The following is a 19,742-nucleotide window of genomic DNA, read 5'->3' as shown; positions in this document are numbered from 1 at the left end:
ATATATATATTTCAGCTTTTATTCTTTCAAAGTTGAGATGATATTGTATATAACTTTCTAAGTTATTCTAGTTATCTGATAATTAAGTGCAATCATTAGTATCAATATCTGGGCACAATTGAGCATGCCTGTAATCCCCGTAACAGGAGGATCTCAAGTTCGAGGCCAGCCTCAGCAATTTAGTGAGGCTTTAAGCAAATTATCGAGACCCTGTCTCAAAATAAAAAATAAAAAGAGTTGGGGATGTAGCTCAGTGGCAAAGCACCCTGGGTTCAATCCCTGGTACCAAAAAAAAAAAAAAAAGTATCAACAGCAGAACGTATGGAATTAATATTGACTAGTAGTTATAAAAAAAATTGGGGGGATACCAGGGATTTAACCTAAGTGTGCTTAAGCACTGAACCACAGACCCAGTCTTTTTTGTTTTTTATTTAGAGATGGGGTCTTACTAAGTTGCAAAAGTCCTCACAAAATTGCTGAGGCTGACTTTGAACGTGAGATCCTCTTGCCTCAGTCTCCTAAGCTGCTACTAGTTGTCATAATTTTTTATTATAATTTTTACAATTTCACTTACTCTGATCTTGGTCAATATCATAGATAAAAACAATTAAGATATACTTTTTAGAAAATTTCAGCTACTCTGGAGGCTGAGGCAGGAGAATTGCAATTTCAAAGCTGACCTGGACAATTTAAGTAAGACCTTGCCTCAAAACAAAAACTAGAAAGAACAGGGAACATAGCTCAGGGGTAGACTGCCCCTGGATTCAATCTCCAGTAACACACACACTCACACACACACACACACACACACACACACACACACTGGGGTCTAGGGTTGTAGCTTAGTGGTAGAGCGCTTGCCTAGCATGCACGAGTCCAAGGGCCCCAGGTTAGATCCACAGCATTACAAAACAGAAGAAGAAGAAGAAGAAAAAGAAAATCAGCTGCTATAAAACAATAGTGAAGGCACATGACTATGTTTTCCCCCCTAAACTGACACAAATTGCCACTGATGCCTCCTCTATCTCATATAAATTGGAGAATATGCAAAAAATACATAATTCTGAGCCAAAATAATATGTAATATGTAAAAATAAATGATAATTTCCCCCCTAAATCCTTTACCTTCTCTGATTAGGCAGGGATATGAGCCAGCAAGGGATACCTATACAGGTAAGGTGAATTGAATGCAGACTTATTAAATACAATGGAATGGCCTTTTCTGATTGAGCCTCCAGGGCCAGCCAACTTTTTTCTTTTTCTGATGTTGGGGCCTAACCCTAGTACCTCATGCATGCTAAGTACATGCATGCTCGCTCGACCACAGAGCTCACCCCCCAACCCCTTCCTACATACTTTATTTATTTTTAATATTTTTGGGGGAGGTATTGGGTATAGTGCTGGGGTGTAGCTGAGTGGCCAAGTGCCCCTGAGTTCAATCCCTGATACTGTACCCCTCCCCCCAAAATATATTATATTTAGTTGTAGATGGACACAATACCTTCATTTAATATTATTATTATTATTATTATTATTATTATTATTATTATTATTATTTGCAGTGCTGAGGATTGAATCCAATGCCTCTTATGTGCAAAGCAAGTGTTCCACAGGGAGCTATAACCCCAGCCCTTTAATTTTTTTGGTACTGGCAATTTAACACAGAGACACTTTACCACTAAGCTACATACCAGCCCATTTTATTTATTTATTTATTTATTTTGTTTTGAGACAGGGTCTTGCTAAGTTGCTGAGGGCCTTGCTGAATTATTGAAGCTGGCCTTGAACTTATGATCCTCCTGCCTCAGTTTCCTGAGTCACTGGAATTACAGGTATGTTTTTTTTCTTTCTTTTTTTTTTTAATTTCAAGGCATGGTCTTGATAAATTGCTGAAGCTCTTGTCAAATTGCCAAGGCTGACCTCAGACCTTAAATCCTCAGACCTTAAATCCTCCTGCCTCTGCCTCTCCAGTCACTGGGATCACAGGAGCATGCCACTGTGCAGGCCTCTCCTGCATACTTTAAATCATCTCTAGATAACTTAGAGTAGCTAATGCAATGTAAATGCTAGGTACATAACATACAGTTGTACTGTATTATTTAGGGAATAATGACAAGAAAAAATGTCTGTACATGTTCAGTACAGATGCGATTTTTTAAGAAAAATATTTTTCAATCTGAGATTGTTAAGTCCATGGATGCAGAACTCACAGGTTTGGTGGGCCAACGTTTCACAGAATGATTCCATTTCTATGAAAATGTAGAAAATGCAGACTCATCCATACTGTTAGACGTTAGAGTCTGTAAACAAGTCTGGATGGCGCCTGGCAAAATGCCAGAGAGAGTGGTTTGTGAAGTAACAAAAGCAAGCCATTAAGTGTGGAGATTTCTTATTGGTTGACTGATGTATCTAGTTTATGCTAATTAAGATAAGCTGTGTGGAATGTATAAATACCGCTCCTGTCCTACAATAAATGGCTTCCACTCCTGCTGTATCCATTCCTGCTGTATCAATCTACACAAGTTGTTCGTCACCCCCCCCACCCCGTAAATAATTGCTTCTATAAAGGATTCCACAGAGGATGGAAAAATACAAGTGGAAAAAATATATATACACACACAATTTTTAAATTTATATAATATTTACATATTTAAGAGGTATCAAGATATTTTTTGATTCTTGTGAACATTCTGAATGACCAACTCAGTGTTATTAGCCTATCAATCATATGAAACTTTTAAACTTTTAAAATTTCTTTATGGTGGAATTCATTCAAATTTCTCTTATTTATTTATTTATTTATTGGTACTAAACTCAGGGGCACTTAAGCATTGATCCACATCCCCAGCCGTTTTTATGTATTTATTGTTTTTATTTTAAGACAGGGTCTCACTAAATTGTTTAGGACCCTGCTAAATTACTGAGGCTGGATTTGAGCTTGAGATCCTCCTGAGTTGCTGGGATTACAGGCATGTGCCATTGCACCAAGCTCCCTCTTCTATTTTGAGATAATGTATTGTTGTTAATTTAGTCTAGTGAACCAGAGAACATCAGAACTTTCTCCTATTGCACGATAATGTGGTACCCATTAAATTCCTTTAATATTGTGTTTGAAAATATTTGGGGTCTGGCTCAGTGGCACACCTGTCATTCCAGCAACATGGAAGGCTGAGGCAGGAGGATCAAAAGTTTGAGGCCAACCTGGGCAACAGAGAGACAAAGGTTGGAGATGTCACTTAGTGGTAAAGCAAGCACCCCTGGGTTTAATCGCCAGTATCAAATAAAATAAAAAATAAAACATTTTTGGGTGCATGCATGATATTCTCAAGTGTGACGAAATGTTCTTGGTAAGTCTCCTGTGGCCAGTCTTTCTGGAGAAATAAGCTTGAGAAGCACAGGTTCAGCTTGCTACATGGCCACTGTGTGCTTGTTTTTAAGAACTCTCCACCTGTTTTTATGAGCAAATTAGCCCTCTCAGGGAAACAACTGGACGGCTGCCTGCCCCCTGGGAGAGGATGTGGGAAGACACCTGCGTCCTGCAGTGTGGAGAGTGTCAGGGCTGCTGGAGTGAAATCAGGGTACTAACAAGCTCAGACTGAGTGCAAAACAAGAAACCAACTGCCTTCCGTGTCCCTCCACGACCCAGGCCAGGCCAAGCAATTCTGAATGCATCTTCCAATCCAAGAAAACTGGAATTAGTGACTGGAATTAGAGCCTTGAATGAGCAGTACACTGGGTACACAATAGGCGCTCCATAAATGTGGGTTGGAAGAATGAATCAATGAATGGGTAAACTTTTTAACTTTTTTGTTTTTGGGGAGGAGTAATGGCGATTAAACCCAGGGGCACTTCACTACTGAGCTCCATCCCCAGTCCTTTTTTATTTTTCTATTTTTGAGACAGGGTCTCCCCAGATTGCTGAGGCTGGACTTAAACTGGAGATCCTCCTGCCTCAGCTCCTTGAGTAACTGGGATTACAGACCTGCCACAGCGACCAGCGAATCTGTAACATTTTGAAGGACTAACCAGCATATCCAAAAGGTTGGGATATCTCATGTCTGGGAATAATTAATAACAATCTCAATAAAGAGTAACTCCTGGGGTTGAGAATGTAGCTCTATGGGAGAAGCCTTGCCTAACATGCTTGAGGCCCTGATTTTGATCTCCTGGCACTGCAAAACCAAGAAAGAATAGAAGAAAAAAGTTGGGGGAGGAAAGTAACTCTCTTGTTTGTAAGTAAGAGGGAGAGGATTCCTTGGTTAGTCCATAAGTATATGAGTATATATATGAAGGAGGCTGTTATTCTTAAAAAATTCTCTTATCCTTGAGCTGTTCAGGCAGAAATCAGAAAAACCAAATATGTACATCTCTTAACCCCTCCCCACTTTTTAAATGTGCTTGGGCTTGAACTCGTAGTTTCAAGCAAGCTAAGCACGTACTCTACCATTGAGTTACATTTCCAGTGCCTTTGCTTTTAAAAATGACAATATGAGCATTGTCACGGTCTGGAAAACAGACAAAGCAAGCAGCTGCCAATCTAAGCAGATGCGGAGGATGTCTTCCTCAGCATGTGGGTTGTGTACTTGAAATCTTTGACCTAGCCAGGTGCCCTGATGTTGTCTGTAATCATTCAGTGACTTGGGAGGCTAAAGCAGGAGGATCACAAGTTTGAGGCCAGATTGGACAATTTAATGAGGCCCTAAGCAATTTAGTGAGATGCTTTCTCAAAATGAAACATAAAAAGGGTTGGGGATGTAGCTCAGTGATAAATCGTCCCTGGGTTCACTCCCCAGTACCAGAAAAACAAAACTAAACAAAAAACCTTTTACCTTGTAATCCTTTCTGAACATTTAAAGGCTGGTGGATATGAAAAGCTTTGTCAAGAATTTGCCAAGAATCAAGTGAATATAATCTTACAGAATGGGAAAGTTTTGATAATATTTGTACTATCTACTGATACATTTTCAAATGTGCTGACTTTAATTGTTCTCAAACAGGCTTTTCTTTTCTTTTTCCTTGGTGTGAGGGATGGAACCCAGTATCTCCCACATGCACATGTGGTCTGCCACTGAGCTACACCCCCAGGCCTCAAATAGTCTTTAACAGAATTTTAAAGCTCTTATCATTGTAAGCAAGGTCTGAATGTCACTTGTCAGCTACAACCCTGAGAAGAAGCTTCAAATAGAAGGGGGATGAGATGTCGTGCAGTGATTGAGTATGACTTTGAAGTTACATGCCAGTTGAACTCCTTGCTCTTCTATTTACAGCTCTGATACCTTGGGCACATGTTGAATTTCTCTTGAGTCTAGAGTTTCCGCCTCCCCATTGGTAAAAGGAGAACGAAAGCATCTACATCATGGAGTTATTGTAAGGATTATATGTGATTATATATGCAAGGGCTTTGAACAGTGCCTGGCCCAAAATGAGAACTCTAGTGTTTCCTAAATAGTCAAAATTTCAGTTGGGGGCTGGGGTTGTAGCTCAATGGTAGAGTGCTCGCCTAGCACATGTGAGGCACTGGGTTTGATCCTCAGTACCACTTATAAATAAATAAAATAAAGTTATTGTGTCCATCTACAATATTTTTAAAAAACTTCCATTGAAGTGAGTAAGTGCTTGTAAATTCCTAAGACCAAAGATCTTGCACCTGTTTCTGAAGATATAACTTCCAGAGAAATTGACCTTTGCATACACATTCAAATAAGCATGATGAATACAGAAGAATTTTACACTGGATAACTAACCACTGGTGTCAACATACCACTCACAATTAATTAGGCCCAAAGTATCCTGTCTATGAACTACTGCTTACATCAAGTCAGTACTAACTTATACTAAATCAGGGGATGGGACATTTATTTATCTGGCATCTAGTTCTGATGTTCTAAAAATTTCTTCATTTTTTTCTTTATTGTTTTTTATTGTAGTAGTGGGGATTGAACCTAGGGGGTGCCCTATTGCTGAGCTATATCCCATCCTTTTATAGTTTTTATTTTGAGACAAGGTCTTGCTAAATTGCTGAGGCCTTGAATCTGCATCCTTGTGCCCCAGCCTTGGAGCCTCTGGGATTACAGGTATGTAAGTACCACTGTGCCAGGCAAGTTTCTCATACTTTTCTTTTTTGGTGCAGGATCTAACCCTCCCCTCCCCCATATGAGGCAGACACTTTACCACTATTCTCCATTCTAGCCAAAGTTTCTTCATTTTTATGGAGGGTACGACTATTTGTGAGAATTCAGGAACTTGGCTCCCAGGTCTGGGGTCATTATGCACTTCAGCCCCAGCACCTTCCTATGTATGTGCCAAATAATCCAGCTAAAAACTGAATGTAGTTCAAGTATTTATCGACTGCCTGTTATGTTCATATAATAAATATTATATTCAAGAGAAGGAAGGAAAAGAATGCATTCCACTTAGGCTGGTAGTATTTCTTTCTTCTTCTTTTTTTAGTTGGTCCTGGGAATTGAACCTGATGGTGTTCTACCACTTACCACTGAGCTGCATCTCCAGCCCTTTTCTGTTTTCTTTATTTTGAGACAGAGTCTTGCCAGATTGCCCAGGCTGGCTTCGAACTTGTGATCTCCTGTCTCAGCCTCCCCAGTCGCTGAGATTACAGGTTCAATTCTTCATATTTTGAGAATACTGATGGCCAATGAAGAGACCCTAGGCCACCATGTTTCAGCATCAAACGAGACAAGTGGCCCAGATGGGTAACCTCTAGCATCAGGCCGTCAAAGGAGGACAGGCACATTTCCAGTAACAGGCTCATTTCCCCCCATGTTCCCTAGGGAAGGAGGGCAGCGGGTGCTGCTGACGGCATCAGCTGGGCATCAGCTGACATCACTGGCTCGGGATGATGGGCGAGCTTGGGGCCTCAAGGCCCACCTCATAGGTGGCCTGACTGCGTTAACCTCTCAATTCTCAGCTCCTGCCACGTGAGCTGCCCTAATATGGTCAGACTCCGGAGGGGAGCAGGAGCGTTTGCCTTTATCCTGCTAATGGGGAGGAGGCAGGAACAAATGTTTAGAATCAAACACAAGCCGAAGGAAAGCAAACGGGGATCTGGGTTCGCTGTTGGGCGAGTGGCAAGGCAGCCCCAGCAGAAGCTCCTGCTTCGGGTTATCAATCATTGAATAAAACCCAGTTCCCTGAATGTCCCAGGGAAGCTTTTGAGTCCCCCTCTTTCTGGCTGTCTCCCCACCTTCTGCAGCCCTGCCTGGGTCGTCCCCGCAGTGCTCTGCCCGTTGGGAGCGGGAGGCGCCCGGGGGGCCGTGCTGGCTGCTGGCCAGGACCTGGGTGGCGTCTGGCCGCGCCTCTGGTCCTAGCAGCCTGGGGGGAGATGCTGCTGCAAGGCGTGTCTGGGGCTGCGCTCATGTGATGAAGCGAGGGAAAAACAAGGCGGGGGGAGGAGGCTAAGAGGTGGCTTTTTTTTTTTTTTTTTTTCTTTTAAGGAGTTTGCCGTGAGCGCGTCTCCTTCATTCTCAGCCGGGGCGCGTTCGCAGGAGGACCGCGGAGGGGAAGGCGCTCTTGGGACCTAGCGGGCACGTCTTCTTGGTCTGCCCGCGGCCCTGCGATTTGGGGAAAGGCGTTACCCGGCGGCTGGGCGCGGGAGAGCCAGGGGAGCCATGGGTGCCGGGAGCTCCACCGAGCAGCGGAGCCCGGAGCAGCCGCCGGAGGGGAGCGACACACCGGCCGAGCCCGAGCTCATCAGCGGCGGCCCCTCGGCGGAGGTGGCTCCGGATACGTCAGAGGACCCCACCATCATCGCCGCGGACCCCTCCACCAAGGTACGGGCGAGCGCGGCCACCTGCCCCGGGGAGGCGGGGACGGAGGGGTCCCTCCGATTTCCGCCGGGGAGAACTTCCCAGTCGGTCCAGCCCTTCTGCAAACTCGGGAGCGCGAACCCCTCTGGCTAGGCTTTGCAGGGTCTTTCGCGCCGGGGCGGGGCCAGAACAGCAGCGAGCGCGGCTGGGGACTTGCATCTTTGTCGTGGGTCTCTAGGGGAGGCGACTGCGCCATCCGCAGTAATAAAATCCGCCCCTGCCCACCGCTCCAGAGCTTTTCTCCACTCTTCCGGTGGGAGCCATTCAGCCCAGGTTGATGGGCTGTGTGGGGCATCCGTGGAGAACAGACCACCCGCCGGGCATCTGGAGCTCCCCAGGGAAGGTCGGCAGTGGGGCCGGGTAGGCGCCGGAGCCCCGCGAACCGCCATCCTCGGTTTTCCGCCGGGTGCAGCCCTTTCCACCAGCTGCGCCTGAGCCGCAGGGTTTGGTACCCAGTGCTCCTGCAGCAGCGGCTGGAGCAGATGTCGCCTTCCTGATGCAGAGAGCCTAGGGTGTAGCTCCCTCTGAGCCAGAGAAAACCTGGGCAGATGCAGCATTTCTGAAAGGAATGACGGATTTTGAAAGCAAGCCGGCGCTCTGTCCTCCCTTTTGCTCGGTTCACTGCCTGTGGGACTCAGTTGGACAAAACTGAAGGAGTAGTTTGAAGTTCTGCAAGGATGCGGTCTAAGGCGTAAACGAGCATACCCTGACTCTTTGCTATGAAGGCAGTGCTAGAAACTCTTGGGAAATACTGCATTTCGTAGCCTTCAGGATTCATAGCTGGAATGTTTCATCTGGGCCAGCACAGCCGCCAAGATTGTGTCTTGTTCTGATCTTTGTATTTGAGACCTGTTTTGCAGAATATGTGTTCATTAGCAAAGCTTCACCCAACCCGTTTTGGGAGAGATGTGGACAATCATACTTAATACTATTAAAAACAACCCTCGTGTTGCATTTGAGGAAAGAGTAATGAGGACCTTTAAGAGTGATTTTAGGGGAACTGGGTGTAGCTCAGTTGTAGACAGCTTGCCTAGCACGCATGGGGCTTTGGGTGCATGGGATTCCCAATACTTTCCCCCACCTCCCCAAAAAAGGTGAAAAAAAAATGAGATCCAGGCAAATTTCGTAGAACTATGACCTCATTGCTTTGACCTCTTTACCTGACCTAGTCTGAGCTGAAAGGCTGTCGTTTTAATTTTTTTTCTTTTTGTGTGTGTTGGGAGTTGAACACAGGGGCGTTTAACCACATAGTCACATCCCCAGCCTTTATTTTTAATTCTGAGACTTGAGGATTGCTAAATTGCCCAACTGGCCTGGAACTTGTGATTCCCTGTGCCTCAGCCTCCCCAGTTGCTGAGATTACAGACGTGACCACACCTAGAGCGAGAGAGACTGCTCTTAATAATAGAAATCTTCAGCCTTTAAAAAAAATTGTTTTGGTACTGGATCAAATCCAGAGCACTTTACCACTGAGCTGCACTCCCAGTCCTTTTTATTTTGAGACAAGCTCCCTGTAAATTGCTGAGGCTGGTCTGGAACTTGGATCCTCCTTCCTTAGGCTCCAGAGTTGCTGGGGTTAAGGTGTGCACAGCCACACCCAGCTTTATTTACCTCCAGTCTTTAACTCAGAGTTACTTGTAAAATCCATGGTCCCTAAAAACCTCTGATTCATAGATTTTCTATAAGTACTTAAACGCTGGCCCAAGGAATCATCCTTTTTAAGGTCTAAGTTGTCCCTTATGTTTTGATGCCAACAACTGTCAAAATGACTCCAGTTTAGAATCATGCTATGCAAGTGATTTTAAAGTATAATTGCTAAAAACTTGGAATCAGGGGACATTTTTCCTTTGGTGTTTATACTCCTCGAGTCTTATTAACTGTTTACACTGAAATATGGAACAAAACCCTTTCCCCATAAATTTTTATTTATTTGTTTTTGCTGTACTGGGGATTGAACCCAGGGGAGCTCTGCCACTGAGCTACATCCTCAGCCCATTTTTTATTTTGAGACAGGGTCTCACTAAATTGCTAAGGCTGGCCTCAAACTTGCAGTCCTCCTGCCTCAGCCTCCTGAGTTGCTGGTATGAACGGGTGTATGCCGCTATACCCAGCTCATATTTGTTTACTTTAAATTATTCCTTCCATTCTCCTTTTTTTTTTCATTTTTCCATAACCTTATTGTTCTTCCCTGTAGTCAACCACCATCTTGAAACATCCAAGCAATCTCCTTTAAAAGATTACTTAAATGATATCCACAATATCATTGAACTTGTTGGCATGCTTCCCAGTTATCAATTTGGAGGCAAATCAATACACTTACATGTATCCTTGGAGTATATATGCAGTTTTTCATTTCAACTAGCAGAATTTATTATTCAGGTTTTGAAGACCTAAGTCTTTTCAAAAGGACTCCAGGATTAAGAATGACTCAGCACACCTAACTCTTGTCCCCACCCCACCCCTAACCTCCAATTCTTGACCTATGAAGTGGTCTCATCTGCCACTCTGGGCTCCCACAGCACCTTGGACTCTTCTTCTCAGTAGTTCCAAATTTGTGGGTTTAGTGACTTTGACTCCTGGGTGTTCTGGCTGTTGTGAGTGGCAGGAACTCCCGCTGGTTTTGCTCCCAAAGTTCATGTGTAGCATGCTGCTTGGTGGGTAGTAGGCGTTCGGTAAATATTTGTGGAAAGAAAGGATGACATTGGCCCTCTGGTTTTGCTGGAGACTGTCTAGTAGGGAACACCTTGGCCTATCTCCTTTTTTTTTTTTTAAATAATTTACCCTTTGACCTTATCTTGTCATTATTGGTCTTATCTTGGTGACTATGTCAGGTATATCTGTTCAAGTGAATAATTTTGGCAGGAAACTCGGATTTGGATACTGTGCTTTCTATTTCTCTGCCTTATTAGTGTACCGTTTTTTTTTTTAATCCTCTTTTCCTTTTCTCATCATTTGCTTGTTTTTCCTTTTTTCTTTTTTTTTAACAGAATGTCTTTATTTGTTTATTTGTATATGGTGCTAAGGATCGAACCCAGTGCCTCACGCATGCTAGGCAAGCATTCTGTCCCTGAGCTACAGCCCCAGCCCTGGTGTACAGTTTTGAAGTGCTTTTAATCTCACATAGACACATATACTAAAAATGGTTCTGATTAGACCATATCCCCTGAATTATAGATCACACCTTGAACTTCGGACATTCGGGGGAGGTTTAGTCTATAACACATTGTTTTTCTTTCTTGGATCGAATGCTGATTATTAATTAAAGGGTTTTAGCAGATTTTTTTCTATCTAATATTTATATCAAGTATGTCGTTATATGTTGTCTGTTTAAAAAATACAACATACTTTCCTTTTTCCTGCCAGTTTTACTTTTTTATTTATCTGGGTGCTAGACATCTAACCAAGGCCTTGACCATGATGCTAAGCACATACTCTACCACTGAGTCACACTTCCAGGTCCTTTTCATGAGTGCCTTTATCTCAAAAAGACACTGTTAGTTGAATTCTCCTGATATTGGTCAGATGGAGAGGAAGGCTTTTCATCCTTCAAGCTTAACACTTACGTGCCCCCAGGGCTTTATCTGTGGTGCATTGTAATGAAATGAAAGGAGTCTTCCAATCTTTTACCAATTTCATGGGTAAATTCTGGGGGAAAGTGGCTGGACCAGTTATTTGCCAGGTTTAATTTTGAGACTTGGTCGTTTTGACAATTGCTGGGTACCAGAAAAACAGTCCCACTTCACTCCTCATTTGTTTTTGTTTATTTATTTGTTTGTTTGTTTTTGTGATACTGGGGATGGATCCTAGGGGCAGCTCTACCACTGAGTTGCTCTCCTAGCCCTTTTTATTTTATTTTTTCAGACACAGTCTCACTAAATTGCTGAGGCTGGACTCAAGCTTGCAATCCTCCCTCCTCAGCCTCCCCAGTCACTGGAGTTATAGGTGTGCTACTTCGCCCATCTAGACAAACAGAAAAATCCATTGTCCGATTTAAATTAAAGGGTGTGTCTGCATTAAAACAGACAGTCAGGCCTCCTCTGCACTTCTGTCCCTCCCCAGCCTGTGCTAGTGTGCTAGTGGCCCTGTGTTTACAAAGTGGGAGTGGAGAATGAAACTGGCCTTAATGTGAGTTGCTAGTTTTACACTAGAATCACTAGAATTTAAGGAATTTTGTGTCTGAGGTGACCTGTACACCATCAGGTTTTTCCCAGAGTGAAAGAATACTGCCTTCTTATTAGAACAGAGACCAAAAATGGGAGATGTGGGTATGAAGATGGTCATTTAGGATTGTCCAAACACCAACTTATAAGCGGAGTGTGGTGGCGCACACCTGTCATCCCAGAGACTCTAGAGGCTGAGGCAGGAGGACTACAAGTTTGAGGCCAGTCTAGGCAATTTAGCAAGACTCTGTCACGAAAAAAAAAAAGGGGTGAAGGGGGTTGCCTGAGAATGCAGTTCAGTGGTATAGTGCCTCCGGGTTCAATTCCTAGAACGTCAAAAAACTGAATTACAACAAACTTAGCTGAAGATATTTTTGGGGGGTGGTGGTAGTTTATGGGGGCTTAAATCTAGGAGTGGTTTAATCACTGAGCCGCATTCCCATCCCTTTTTGTTTTTTTATTTTGAGACAGGGTCTCACTAAGTTGCTTAGGCCCTAGGTAAGTTTCTGAGGCTGGCCTTGAACTTGTGATCCAACTTCCTCAGCCTCGTGGAGTTGCTGGGATCACAGGCGTGCACCCCGGTGCCCAATTTATTAAAGATTTTTTTTGTTTGTGGGGCTGGGGATTGAATCCAGGACCGACTACTTAATCCAGGGCCGAGCTCTCCTCCTGAGCTCCATCCCAGTCTAATTTAAGATCTTAATTGGCTTTTCTTTTTTTCTTTTTTTTTTCTGGGATGGCGCTCACTGAGTTTCTCAGGCTGCCGTGGAACTACCTGGGCTCAAACCATCCTCCGGCCTCACCTCCCCAGTGGCTGGAACTCCGGGTGCACCTCACTGCACCCAGTTTTAGTAGGCGTTCATCCGTGACCCCAGAATCTGGCAGCACCTTCTTCTCTAAACAGAACGGATGTCCTAGCAGCGCAGCTGAGGAGGTGGACTTTACGTCCAGAAAAGGACTCAGGGAACCAGAGACGGCAGAAAGGACTGGCTGATCTCAGACACTCTTCTTGGGAAGGTTGATGCAGAAGGGACTGATTTATGTCAACCCCAGCTGTCCTCTTTGTGGACTGAGCTGTCATCGTATTTCTGGGAAGGTCAGAGAAACAGCTTAGTTTCATCTTGAAGGCATGGACATTTTTAGCCGGAGTGTCTCCATCTTGGTTTGGTCTCTTGGGCCCGGTGTAGGAGCTCAGCAACCAAGGGCCTCCGGGAAATTTTGACAGGTAGTGATCGCCTGAGAGCCTGGGGGGATTGCAGGGTCTTCCCTGGTGTCCACTGCAGCTTTTAAGCTGGTGGATGTGTGAGAAAGTGGCAACTGGCACTTGAAAGGCTTCCCTCGAGTGTGCACCCATTTGGCATCAAGGAACTTTTTTTCTTTTTCTTTCTTTTCTTTTTGCTGTGTTATAGGGGATTGGGCTCTGGGCCTCACTACATGCTAGGCAAATGTCTGCCCACTGTCCTATACCCCCAGCCCTGGCGTGGAGCAATCTATTATGCCTTCATTGCTTATAAAATGATGTAAGATTATCCCAGTTTGATATTTGATAGGACAGTTAACAAAATGGAAATAAGATGTTTTGTTTCGGGGGCTGAGGGTATAGCTCAGTAGTACAGCGGGTCCTCAGCATGTTGCAGGCCCTGCGTTCAGTCCCCACACCACACACAAAGAGGCTATAAAGTTGCTTTTCTTTTTATTGGGCCTTCATCAGCTTTAAAACATTCAGTAGCTGGAGAACTCTGATGCAAGAAAAATCAAAACTCAAAGGTGCTTATCCTTGACCTTGATAATGCCATGCGCAGTAGTCATTCATGAAGTGAGAAATTAGAATTTATAGCACTCCGCGTACTTTTATTTCTGGAAACACTCAAAACTGAATTTCCTTGAACCTGGTTCTTAGTTCTCTTATAACCTTACAGTTTAGAATATGCTTCATTTTAAAATAATAAAATAGAAAAATATGTGAAGAACTGGGGGAGGGAAGAAGTACCTAATCCTGTACTACATATGCTTATTGTCAAGTTCTTGAGCAACCCACGGTTGTAATTACTTGACTTGTCTACTTATTTAGATCTTGGGCTATTTTTCTGCAAATTTGAACTACATTAGAGAATGTTTAGGGACAAGATTTGTACCTATACTATCCTTTTGTTTTTTAATTCATTAGTATAGCTAATAGAAGGGTGACTGATAATGTTGCTGAAAGCTTGGTCCTTGTCCCTGATGCCAATCCATTAACAAGAACATGGTTTTGACAAAAAGGAAGAAGGTTGATTGCTTTGCTAGTAAAGGAGAAACACAGGGGACTCCTGTCCCAGAGGCTGTGATTCTGCCCATCCGCAGGAATAGGGCGCTTTTACAGATGTGACTCAGAGAAAATGAGATTAGGGAGGAGAGATCAGGAAGGATATGTTTAGGAAAAAGAAGATTGGAAAAAAGAAAAAAGCAATGTAAGTTTCAAAGCCACAAGGGATATAGTCAAAGCATCAAGTGAACTCCTGTTACAATAATTTAATAAATTTCACCTATACATTGGTATGTCAATAAAAAATAAAAATAAAGTCATTGTATAATAAGATTCATTTAATGTTCACTTTATGTTTTTTTTTTTCTTTCTTTCTTTCTTTTCTGGTGTTGGATATGGAACCCAAAGGCACTTGACCTCTGAGCTGCAACCCAGCCCTTTTTATTTTTATTTCATATTTTGGAGACAGGACCTCACTAAAGTTGCTTAGGATCTTGCTGAATTTCTGAGGCTGGCCTTGAACTTGCAATCCTCCTGCCTCCGCCTCCCATATTGCTGGGATTACAGGCATACCCTGGCCACTTTCTATTTATTATTACCTTTTAGTGCTGGGAATTTACCATGGCTATGCATGGCATGTGTCCTATCACTGAGCTACACCCCTAATCCTTTTTTAAAATTTCATTTTGAGGATGGGCACTGTAGTGCACACCTGTAATCTTAGCGGCTTGTGAGGCTAAGGCAGGAGGATTGCAAGTTCAAAGCCAGCCTTAGCAACTTAGTGAGGTTCTAAGAAACTCAGCAAGAGTCTATTTCTAAATAAAATATAAAAAGGGCTGGGGATGTGGCTTAGTGGTTAAGTGCTCCTGGGTTCAATTCACCAAAAATGAAACATTTTTCCCCCCCCATTTTACAGGTCCACACCTGTAATCGTAGCTCTCTGGGAGGTTGAGATAGGAGGATCACAAATTTGAGGCCTGAAAAAGAATAATTTCGAGACAGGGTCTCCCCCAGTTTCCCAGGCTGGCCTTGCATATGAGATCTTCCTGCTTCAGCCTCCCTAGTAGCTGGGATCACAGGCATGTGCCCTGGTCCCGGGCCTAGCTTCCTTTTATATTCTCATAAGAAGCAGCCTGTCTCTGTTAACTGGAATAAATGTGTTTTCCCAGAAAAACACAGGTGTTCACAGCACTGTAAATCAGTCTTTCCCAGGCACTCTTAAGCGTCTCTTAATTCAAGTATTCATTTGAGTTCAAAGATTTTTGTCTTCCTTAGGGTTTCTCTGAGAGATGTTTAAGAGGAGAACATTGTAGTTTCATTCTGCCTAACCTTAATCCTGGTGTGAAATATCAGTTTTGTTTTTGATTTGTAAATGAAATGAGCCAAAATGGAAGAAGTAGAGATCACTACAACTCACTGGCCCCTCTTCTGTTTGTTATTTGCCCACTCTGCAAACTGAGGTGCTAAGAAATTAAATGTTTTCTCCCAAACTTGGTTGTGCAGTTGGATCACTTGGGGAGTTTTTAAAGAAACCACTGGACCCCCTCCCTCCTAGATTAATTGAGTCAGAATCCCAAACGGTCCCAGGGCCTGCTGTTCTGTTGCCTTGAAATGGCCATCAGGTATTCCTGGGTGCCCCATGTGGGCACGTCCCAGTGTGTGGGGGCAGAGACAGGTGCTCAAGACGACAGCCTTCCTGGCAAGACATGTCCAGGCCTAGGTGACAGGTCAGTCACTGAGGCTGGAGCCCGTGTGGGTGGAAGGGAGGGTTTCATATGAAGGTGGAACGGAAGAGGAGCTATTTCCTTCCACACTCCCCTGGAGGAGAAAATAGATTCCTTCTGCATGATTTTAGTCAAGTGCTACTGATGGAGGCTTCTCTACACATGCCATTAGGCTACGTAAGGTGCCGGATCTGTGCTGCCCTTCAGCTGGGGACACAGCTCTGGTCCAGTGTTTGCCTCCCATAAGTGACATCCGGGTTCAATGTGTAAAGAAAACTTGAACAGCCAGTGCGGTTCAACATACTGTGATTCCCGCCAGTTGGCAGGCTCAGGCAGGACCATGGGTTCGAGGCCAGCCTTGGCAATTTAGCAAGCTCATTTCTCAAGATATAAAAGGGCGGGGGCTGTAGCTCAGTAATTAGAGCACCCCAGGCTCAATCCCCAGTACTGTAAAAAGAAAAGAAAAAAAAAAGATCAAGCAGATATTTCCTAATCACTTAGCTATAGGAAGAGCACTGAGAGGTTTAGAGGCCCGGGGAGGCTGAGAAGTGAGAGTTCACAGCTTTGCCCTTGAGCACCTCATAATCCAGGTGAGGTTGATAAACCTCTGTAGAAGCCATCATTAATAACATAGATTCAAGTGAGTTTGATGGATAAGGGAACTTCTATTATATTGCGCATATCTATTGGTGAAGTGTTCAGATAATTACTGTAAAAAGAATATTTTGGAAAGTGTTCTAGGCAGATCAGAGGCCATTATTCAGGAAACCAGAAAGTACAAGGCCTAAAGGAATTGAATGTTTTTAGGAGAATCACAGGAAGAGGTTGATAAATCAAGTTGATAAAGCCAGTTCTGGGGCCACATAGACAACAGCCACTTAAGGCCTCTGATAATGTGCACAGCGAAGATGCAGAAGCTCCCCCTGAGTGGACCATGAGCTCCTGGGGTTCCCACCGGCTTGGCCCAGGCAACGTCCATAGGGCCAATTCCAGTGGACCATCATCCAGTTGAGTGGTGGGCAGTGAGCCTGGCGAGGGGACACTGTTCACAGACACGTTCTCAGTGCAGCGTTGGCTCAGGCATCAGCAGGATCACTGGGAGTGGTGAGGATACAAGCTTGGTATGGGGACAATGGAAAATGACTGTGTGCTGGGCACAGCTTTGCACCACCTCAGCAACCTAGAGAGACCCTAGCTTGAAACAAAATAAATAAAAAGGTCTGGTGATGTGGCTCAGTGGTAAAGGACCCCTGGGCTCAATGCTCAGTGCCAACCAAACCAAAACAACAACAACAAAATACAAACAAACTAGGTGTGAGGACTTGGAATATGGGGTGTCTTAATTTCTCCAGGAGTCAAACAGTAGTTCTGTACAGTCCTGGTTTCTATTGGTGTTTAACAGACTATGCCAAACAATAACTATTTACACCTAAAATACCTTTTTTTTTTCTTTTTGAAGGGGGTACTAAAGACCTTACACATACTAGGTAAGTGCTCTACCATTGAGCTCTGTCCCCAGCGCCCCCCTTTTTTTAGATACATTTTTTTTTAAGTTGTAGATGGGTAGGATACCTTTATTTTATTTGTTTATTTTTATATGGTGCCGGGGATTGAACCCAGTGCCTCACACATGCTAGGCAAGCACTCTAACTGAGCAATGTGGCTCAGTGGTAGAGTAGGGTAGGTGGAGCCTTTTTGATTTTTCACGCGCTTACCACTGAACTACATTCCCATTCCTTTCTTTTTTCTTTCTTTCTTTCTTTCTTGTTTTTTTTTTTTTTTTTGGTAGCATTGGGGATTGAACTCAGGGTACTTTACCACTGAGGTCACCTCACCCCTTTTTAAAATTTTTGAGACAGGGTCTCATCAAGTTCTTGAGGCAGGCTCCAAACTTGCAATCCTACAGCCTTAGCCTCCTGAGTAGCTGGGCTTATAGGCCTGTGCCACCCTGCCTGTTGATAAGGTATCCTTCCAGTGCATTCCTTAGCAGCAACAACTTGGGACTTCTTTTTGGCAGCTGACTCCTCCAGGTAATGACAGAAGCATCTAGAAATTCATTAACTTTAATCCTGGTCTGCATCAGAGCAGAGACACTGGGTGTGGTGGGGGTGGGAGGCACCTTGGGAGGTCAAGCATGTTAGATAAGAGAAGATAACATTATGGTGCAACCAGAAGTGAGCCTTCCTAGAGAAGAACTGATAAAGACGTTACCACTGCATGAACCTCTGGCAGAGCAGAACTACATCCTGCAGCAGTGGCTCCTGTACTCCAGCAGTCTGGGTCCACCTGAAAATGGAAGCATCTGGTCAAACAGCATCCTGTCCATTTGCAGGTGAAGAAACAAGGTTTCCTAGGGATGCTTATCTCTATTTTTGGGGGGGTGGGGGGAGTTTACTAACAATTGAACCCAGGAGTGCTTAACCACTGAACTACACCCCCAGCTCTTTTATATATATGTTTATTTAGAGACAAGGTCTCACTAGTTGCTTAGGGCCTCACTAAGTTGCTGAGGCTGGCTTTGAACTCGAAATCCTCCTATCTCAGCCTCCCAAAACGCTGGGATTACATGCATGTGCCCTTGCTCCTGGCTTTTCTTTACTTCAGGGAAGGATATTGCTTTGTAATTTTCTCATCTCCAGAGTCTGTCCTTTGGTTTGTCCTACAGGAGGAGGTGGTGGATAGTTTCTTTGAGTCTAAGCATGTGATTTCTTACTGAGCCATCATTGGTTTTACTTGCCACAAGGATCAAATTTCTTCATTCCCTGATACTGACCATCCTTAATAAGACGTGCTGCATTTGTGTCCTTGATAGTTTTCTTTCTTTTTTTTTTTTCATAATGAGTATGGAACCCAGGGGCACTTTACCACTGAGCTACATCCCTTGCCCCTTTTTATTTTCTGTTTTGAGACAGGGCCTTGCTAAATTGCTGAGGCTGGCTTGGGACTTGCAACCTTCCTGTCTCAGCCTCCTGAGTTGCTGGGATTAACAGGTGTGCACCACCCTCTCACCCAGCTGAATCAGCCACTTTCTGAAATGAATTTTCTCAATTGTTTCAGAAATGATATGTTCAACCAATATTTAGACATAAGTTCCTAATTCCTCTATTGTATTTCTTTTTCTTTTTGGTATTGGAGATTGATCCAGAGAGCATGCTAGAAAGGGCTCCACCCCAGAACTACACCCCTAGTCCTGATTCCTATATTTTAAATGCAGATATTCAAATGTAAGCTGAATGTGGTGGTACATGCCTATTATCCCAATTGACTCCAGCCTCAGCAATTCAGAGAGAGACTCTCAGAGTAGAAGGGGTTGAGGAGGTAGCCGAGTGGTAAAGAGCCCCTGGGTTCAAATCCCAGTACCACCAACAAACATACAAATTAAAAAATGGAAATTTGTGTTCTAGTTCTGCTACTTTATATTAGTTATTGGAAAACAGTGGAGAGTATTACTACTAAAGTTTATAAAATCTGTCCTGATTATTGCAATATTTCTCCAGTCTTTTAAAATATTAGGCTTTTTTTTTTTTTTTTTGTATAAGGAATTGAACCCAGGGGCACTTAATCACTAAGCCTCAGCTTCCCCACTTTTTTTTTTTTTTTTTTTTTGGTACTAGGAATTGAACTCAGGGGCACTCGACCACTGAGCCCCAGCCCCAGCCCTATTTTGTATTTTACTTAGAGACAGGGCCTCACAGAGTTGCTTAGTGCCTTACTCCTGCCTCCACCTCCCAAGCAGCTGGGATTACAGGCCTGCACCACCACACCCGGCCATCCTCAGCCCTTTTTAATC

General features: G+C 43.8%; 1 protein-coding gene across 1 annotated transcript in view; it reads left to right on the top strand.

Annotated features, from left to right (window-relative positions):
* The first annotated feature begins 7,379 nt into the window (after positions 1 to 7,379).
* The window catches only part of Akap12 (A-kinase anchoring protein 12), an 88,568-nt gene continuing 76,205 nt past the window's right edge, over positions 7,380 to 19,742 (top strand). Inside the window, exon 1 of the mRNA XM_076858130.2 lies at positions 7,380 to 7,787. Within this exon, the coding sequence (XP_076714245.2) occupies positions 7,626 to 7,787 (162 nt within the window). The 5' untranslated portion in view covers positions 7,380 to 7,625. The remainder of the gene's footprint in view (positions 7,788 to 19,742) is intronic.

This window comes from Callospermophilus lateralis, chromosome 6 (genome assembly GCF_048772815.1).
Source record: "Callospermophilus lateralis isolate mCalLat2 chromosome 6, mCalLat2.hap1, whole genome shotgun sequence".
Lineage (NCBI taxonomy): Eukaryota > Metazoa > Chordata > Mammalia > Rodentia > Sciuridae > Callospermophilus > Callospermophilus lateralis.
Note: the sequence above shows the minus strand (reverse complement) of the source record. Positions and strands in the feature narration are given on the sequence as shown.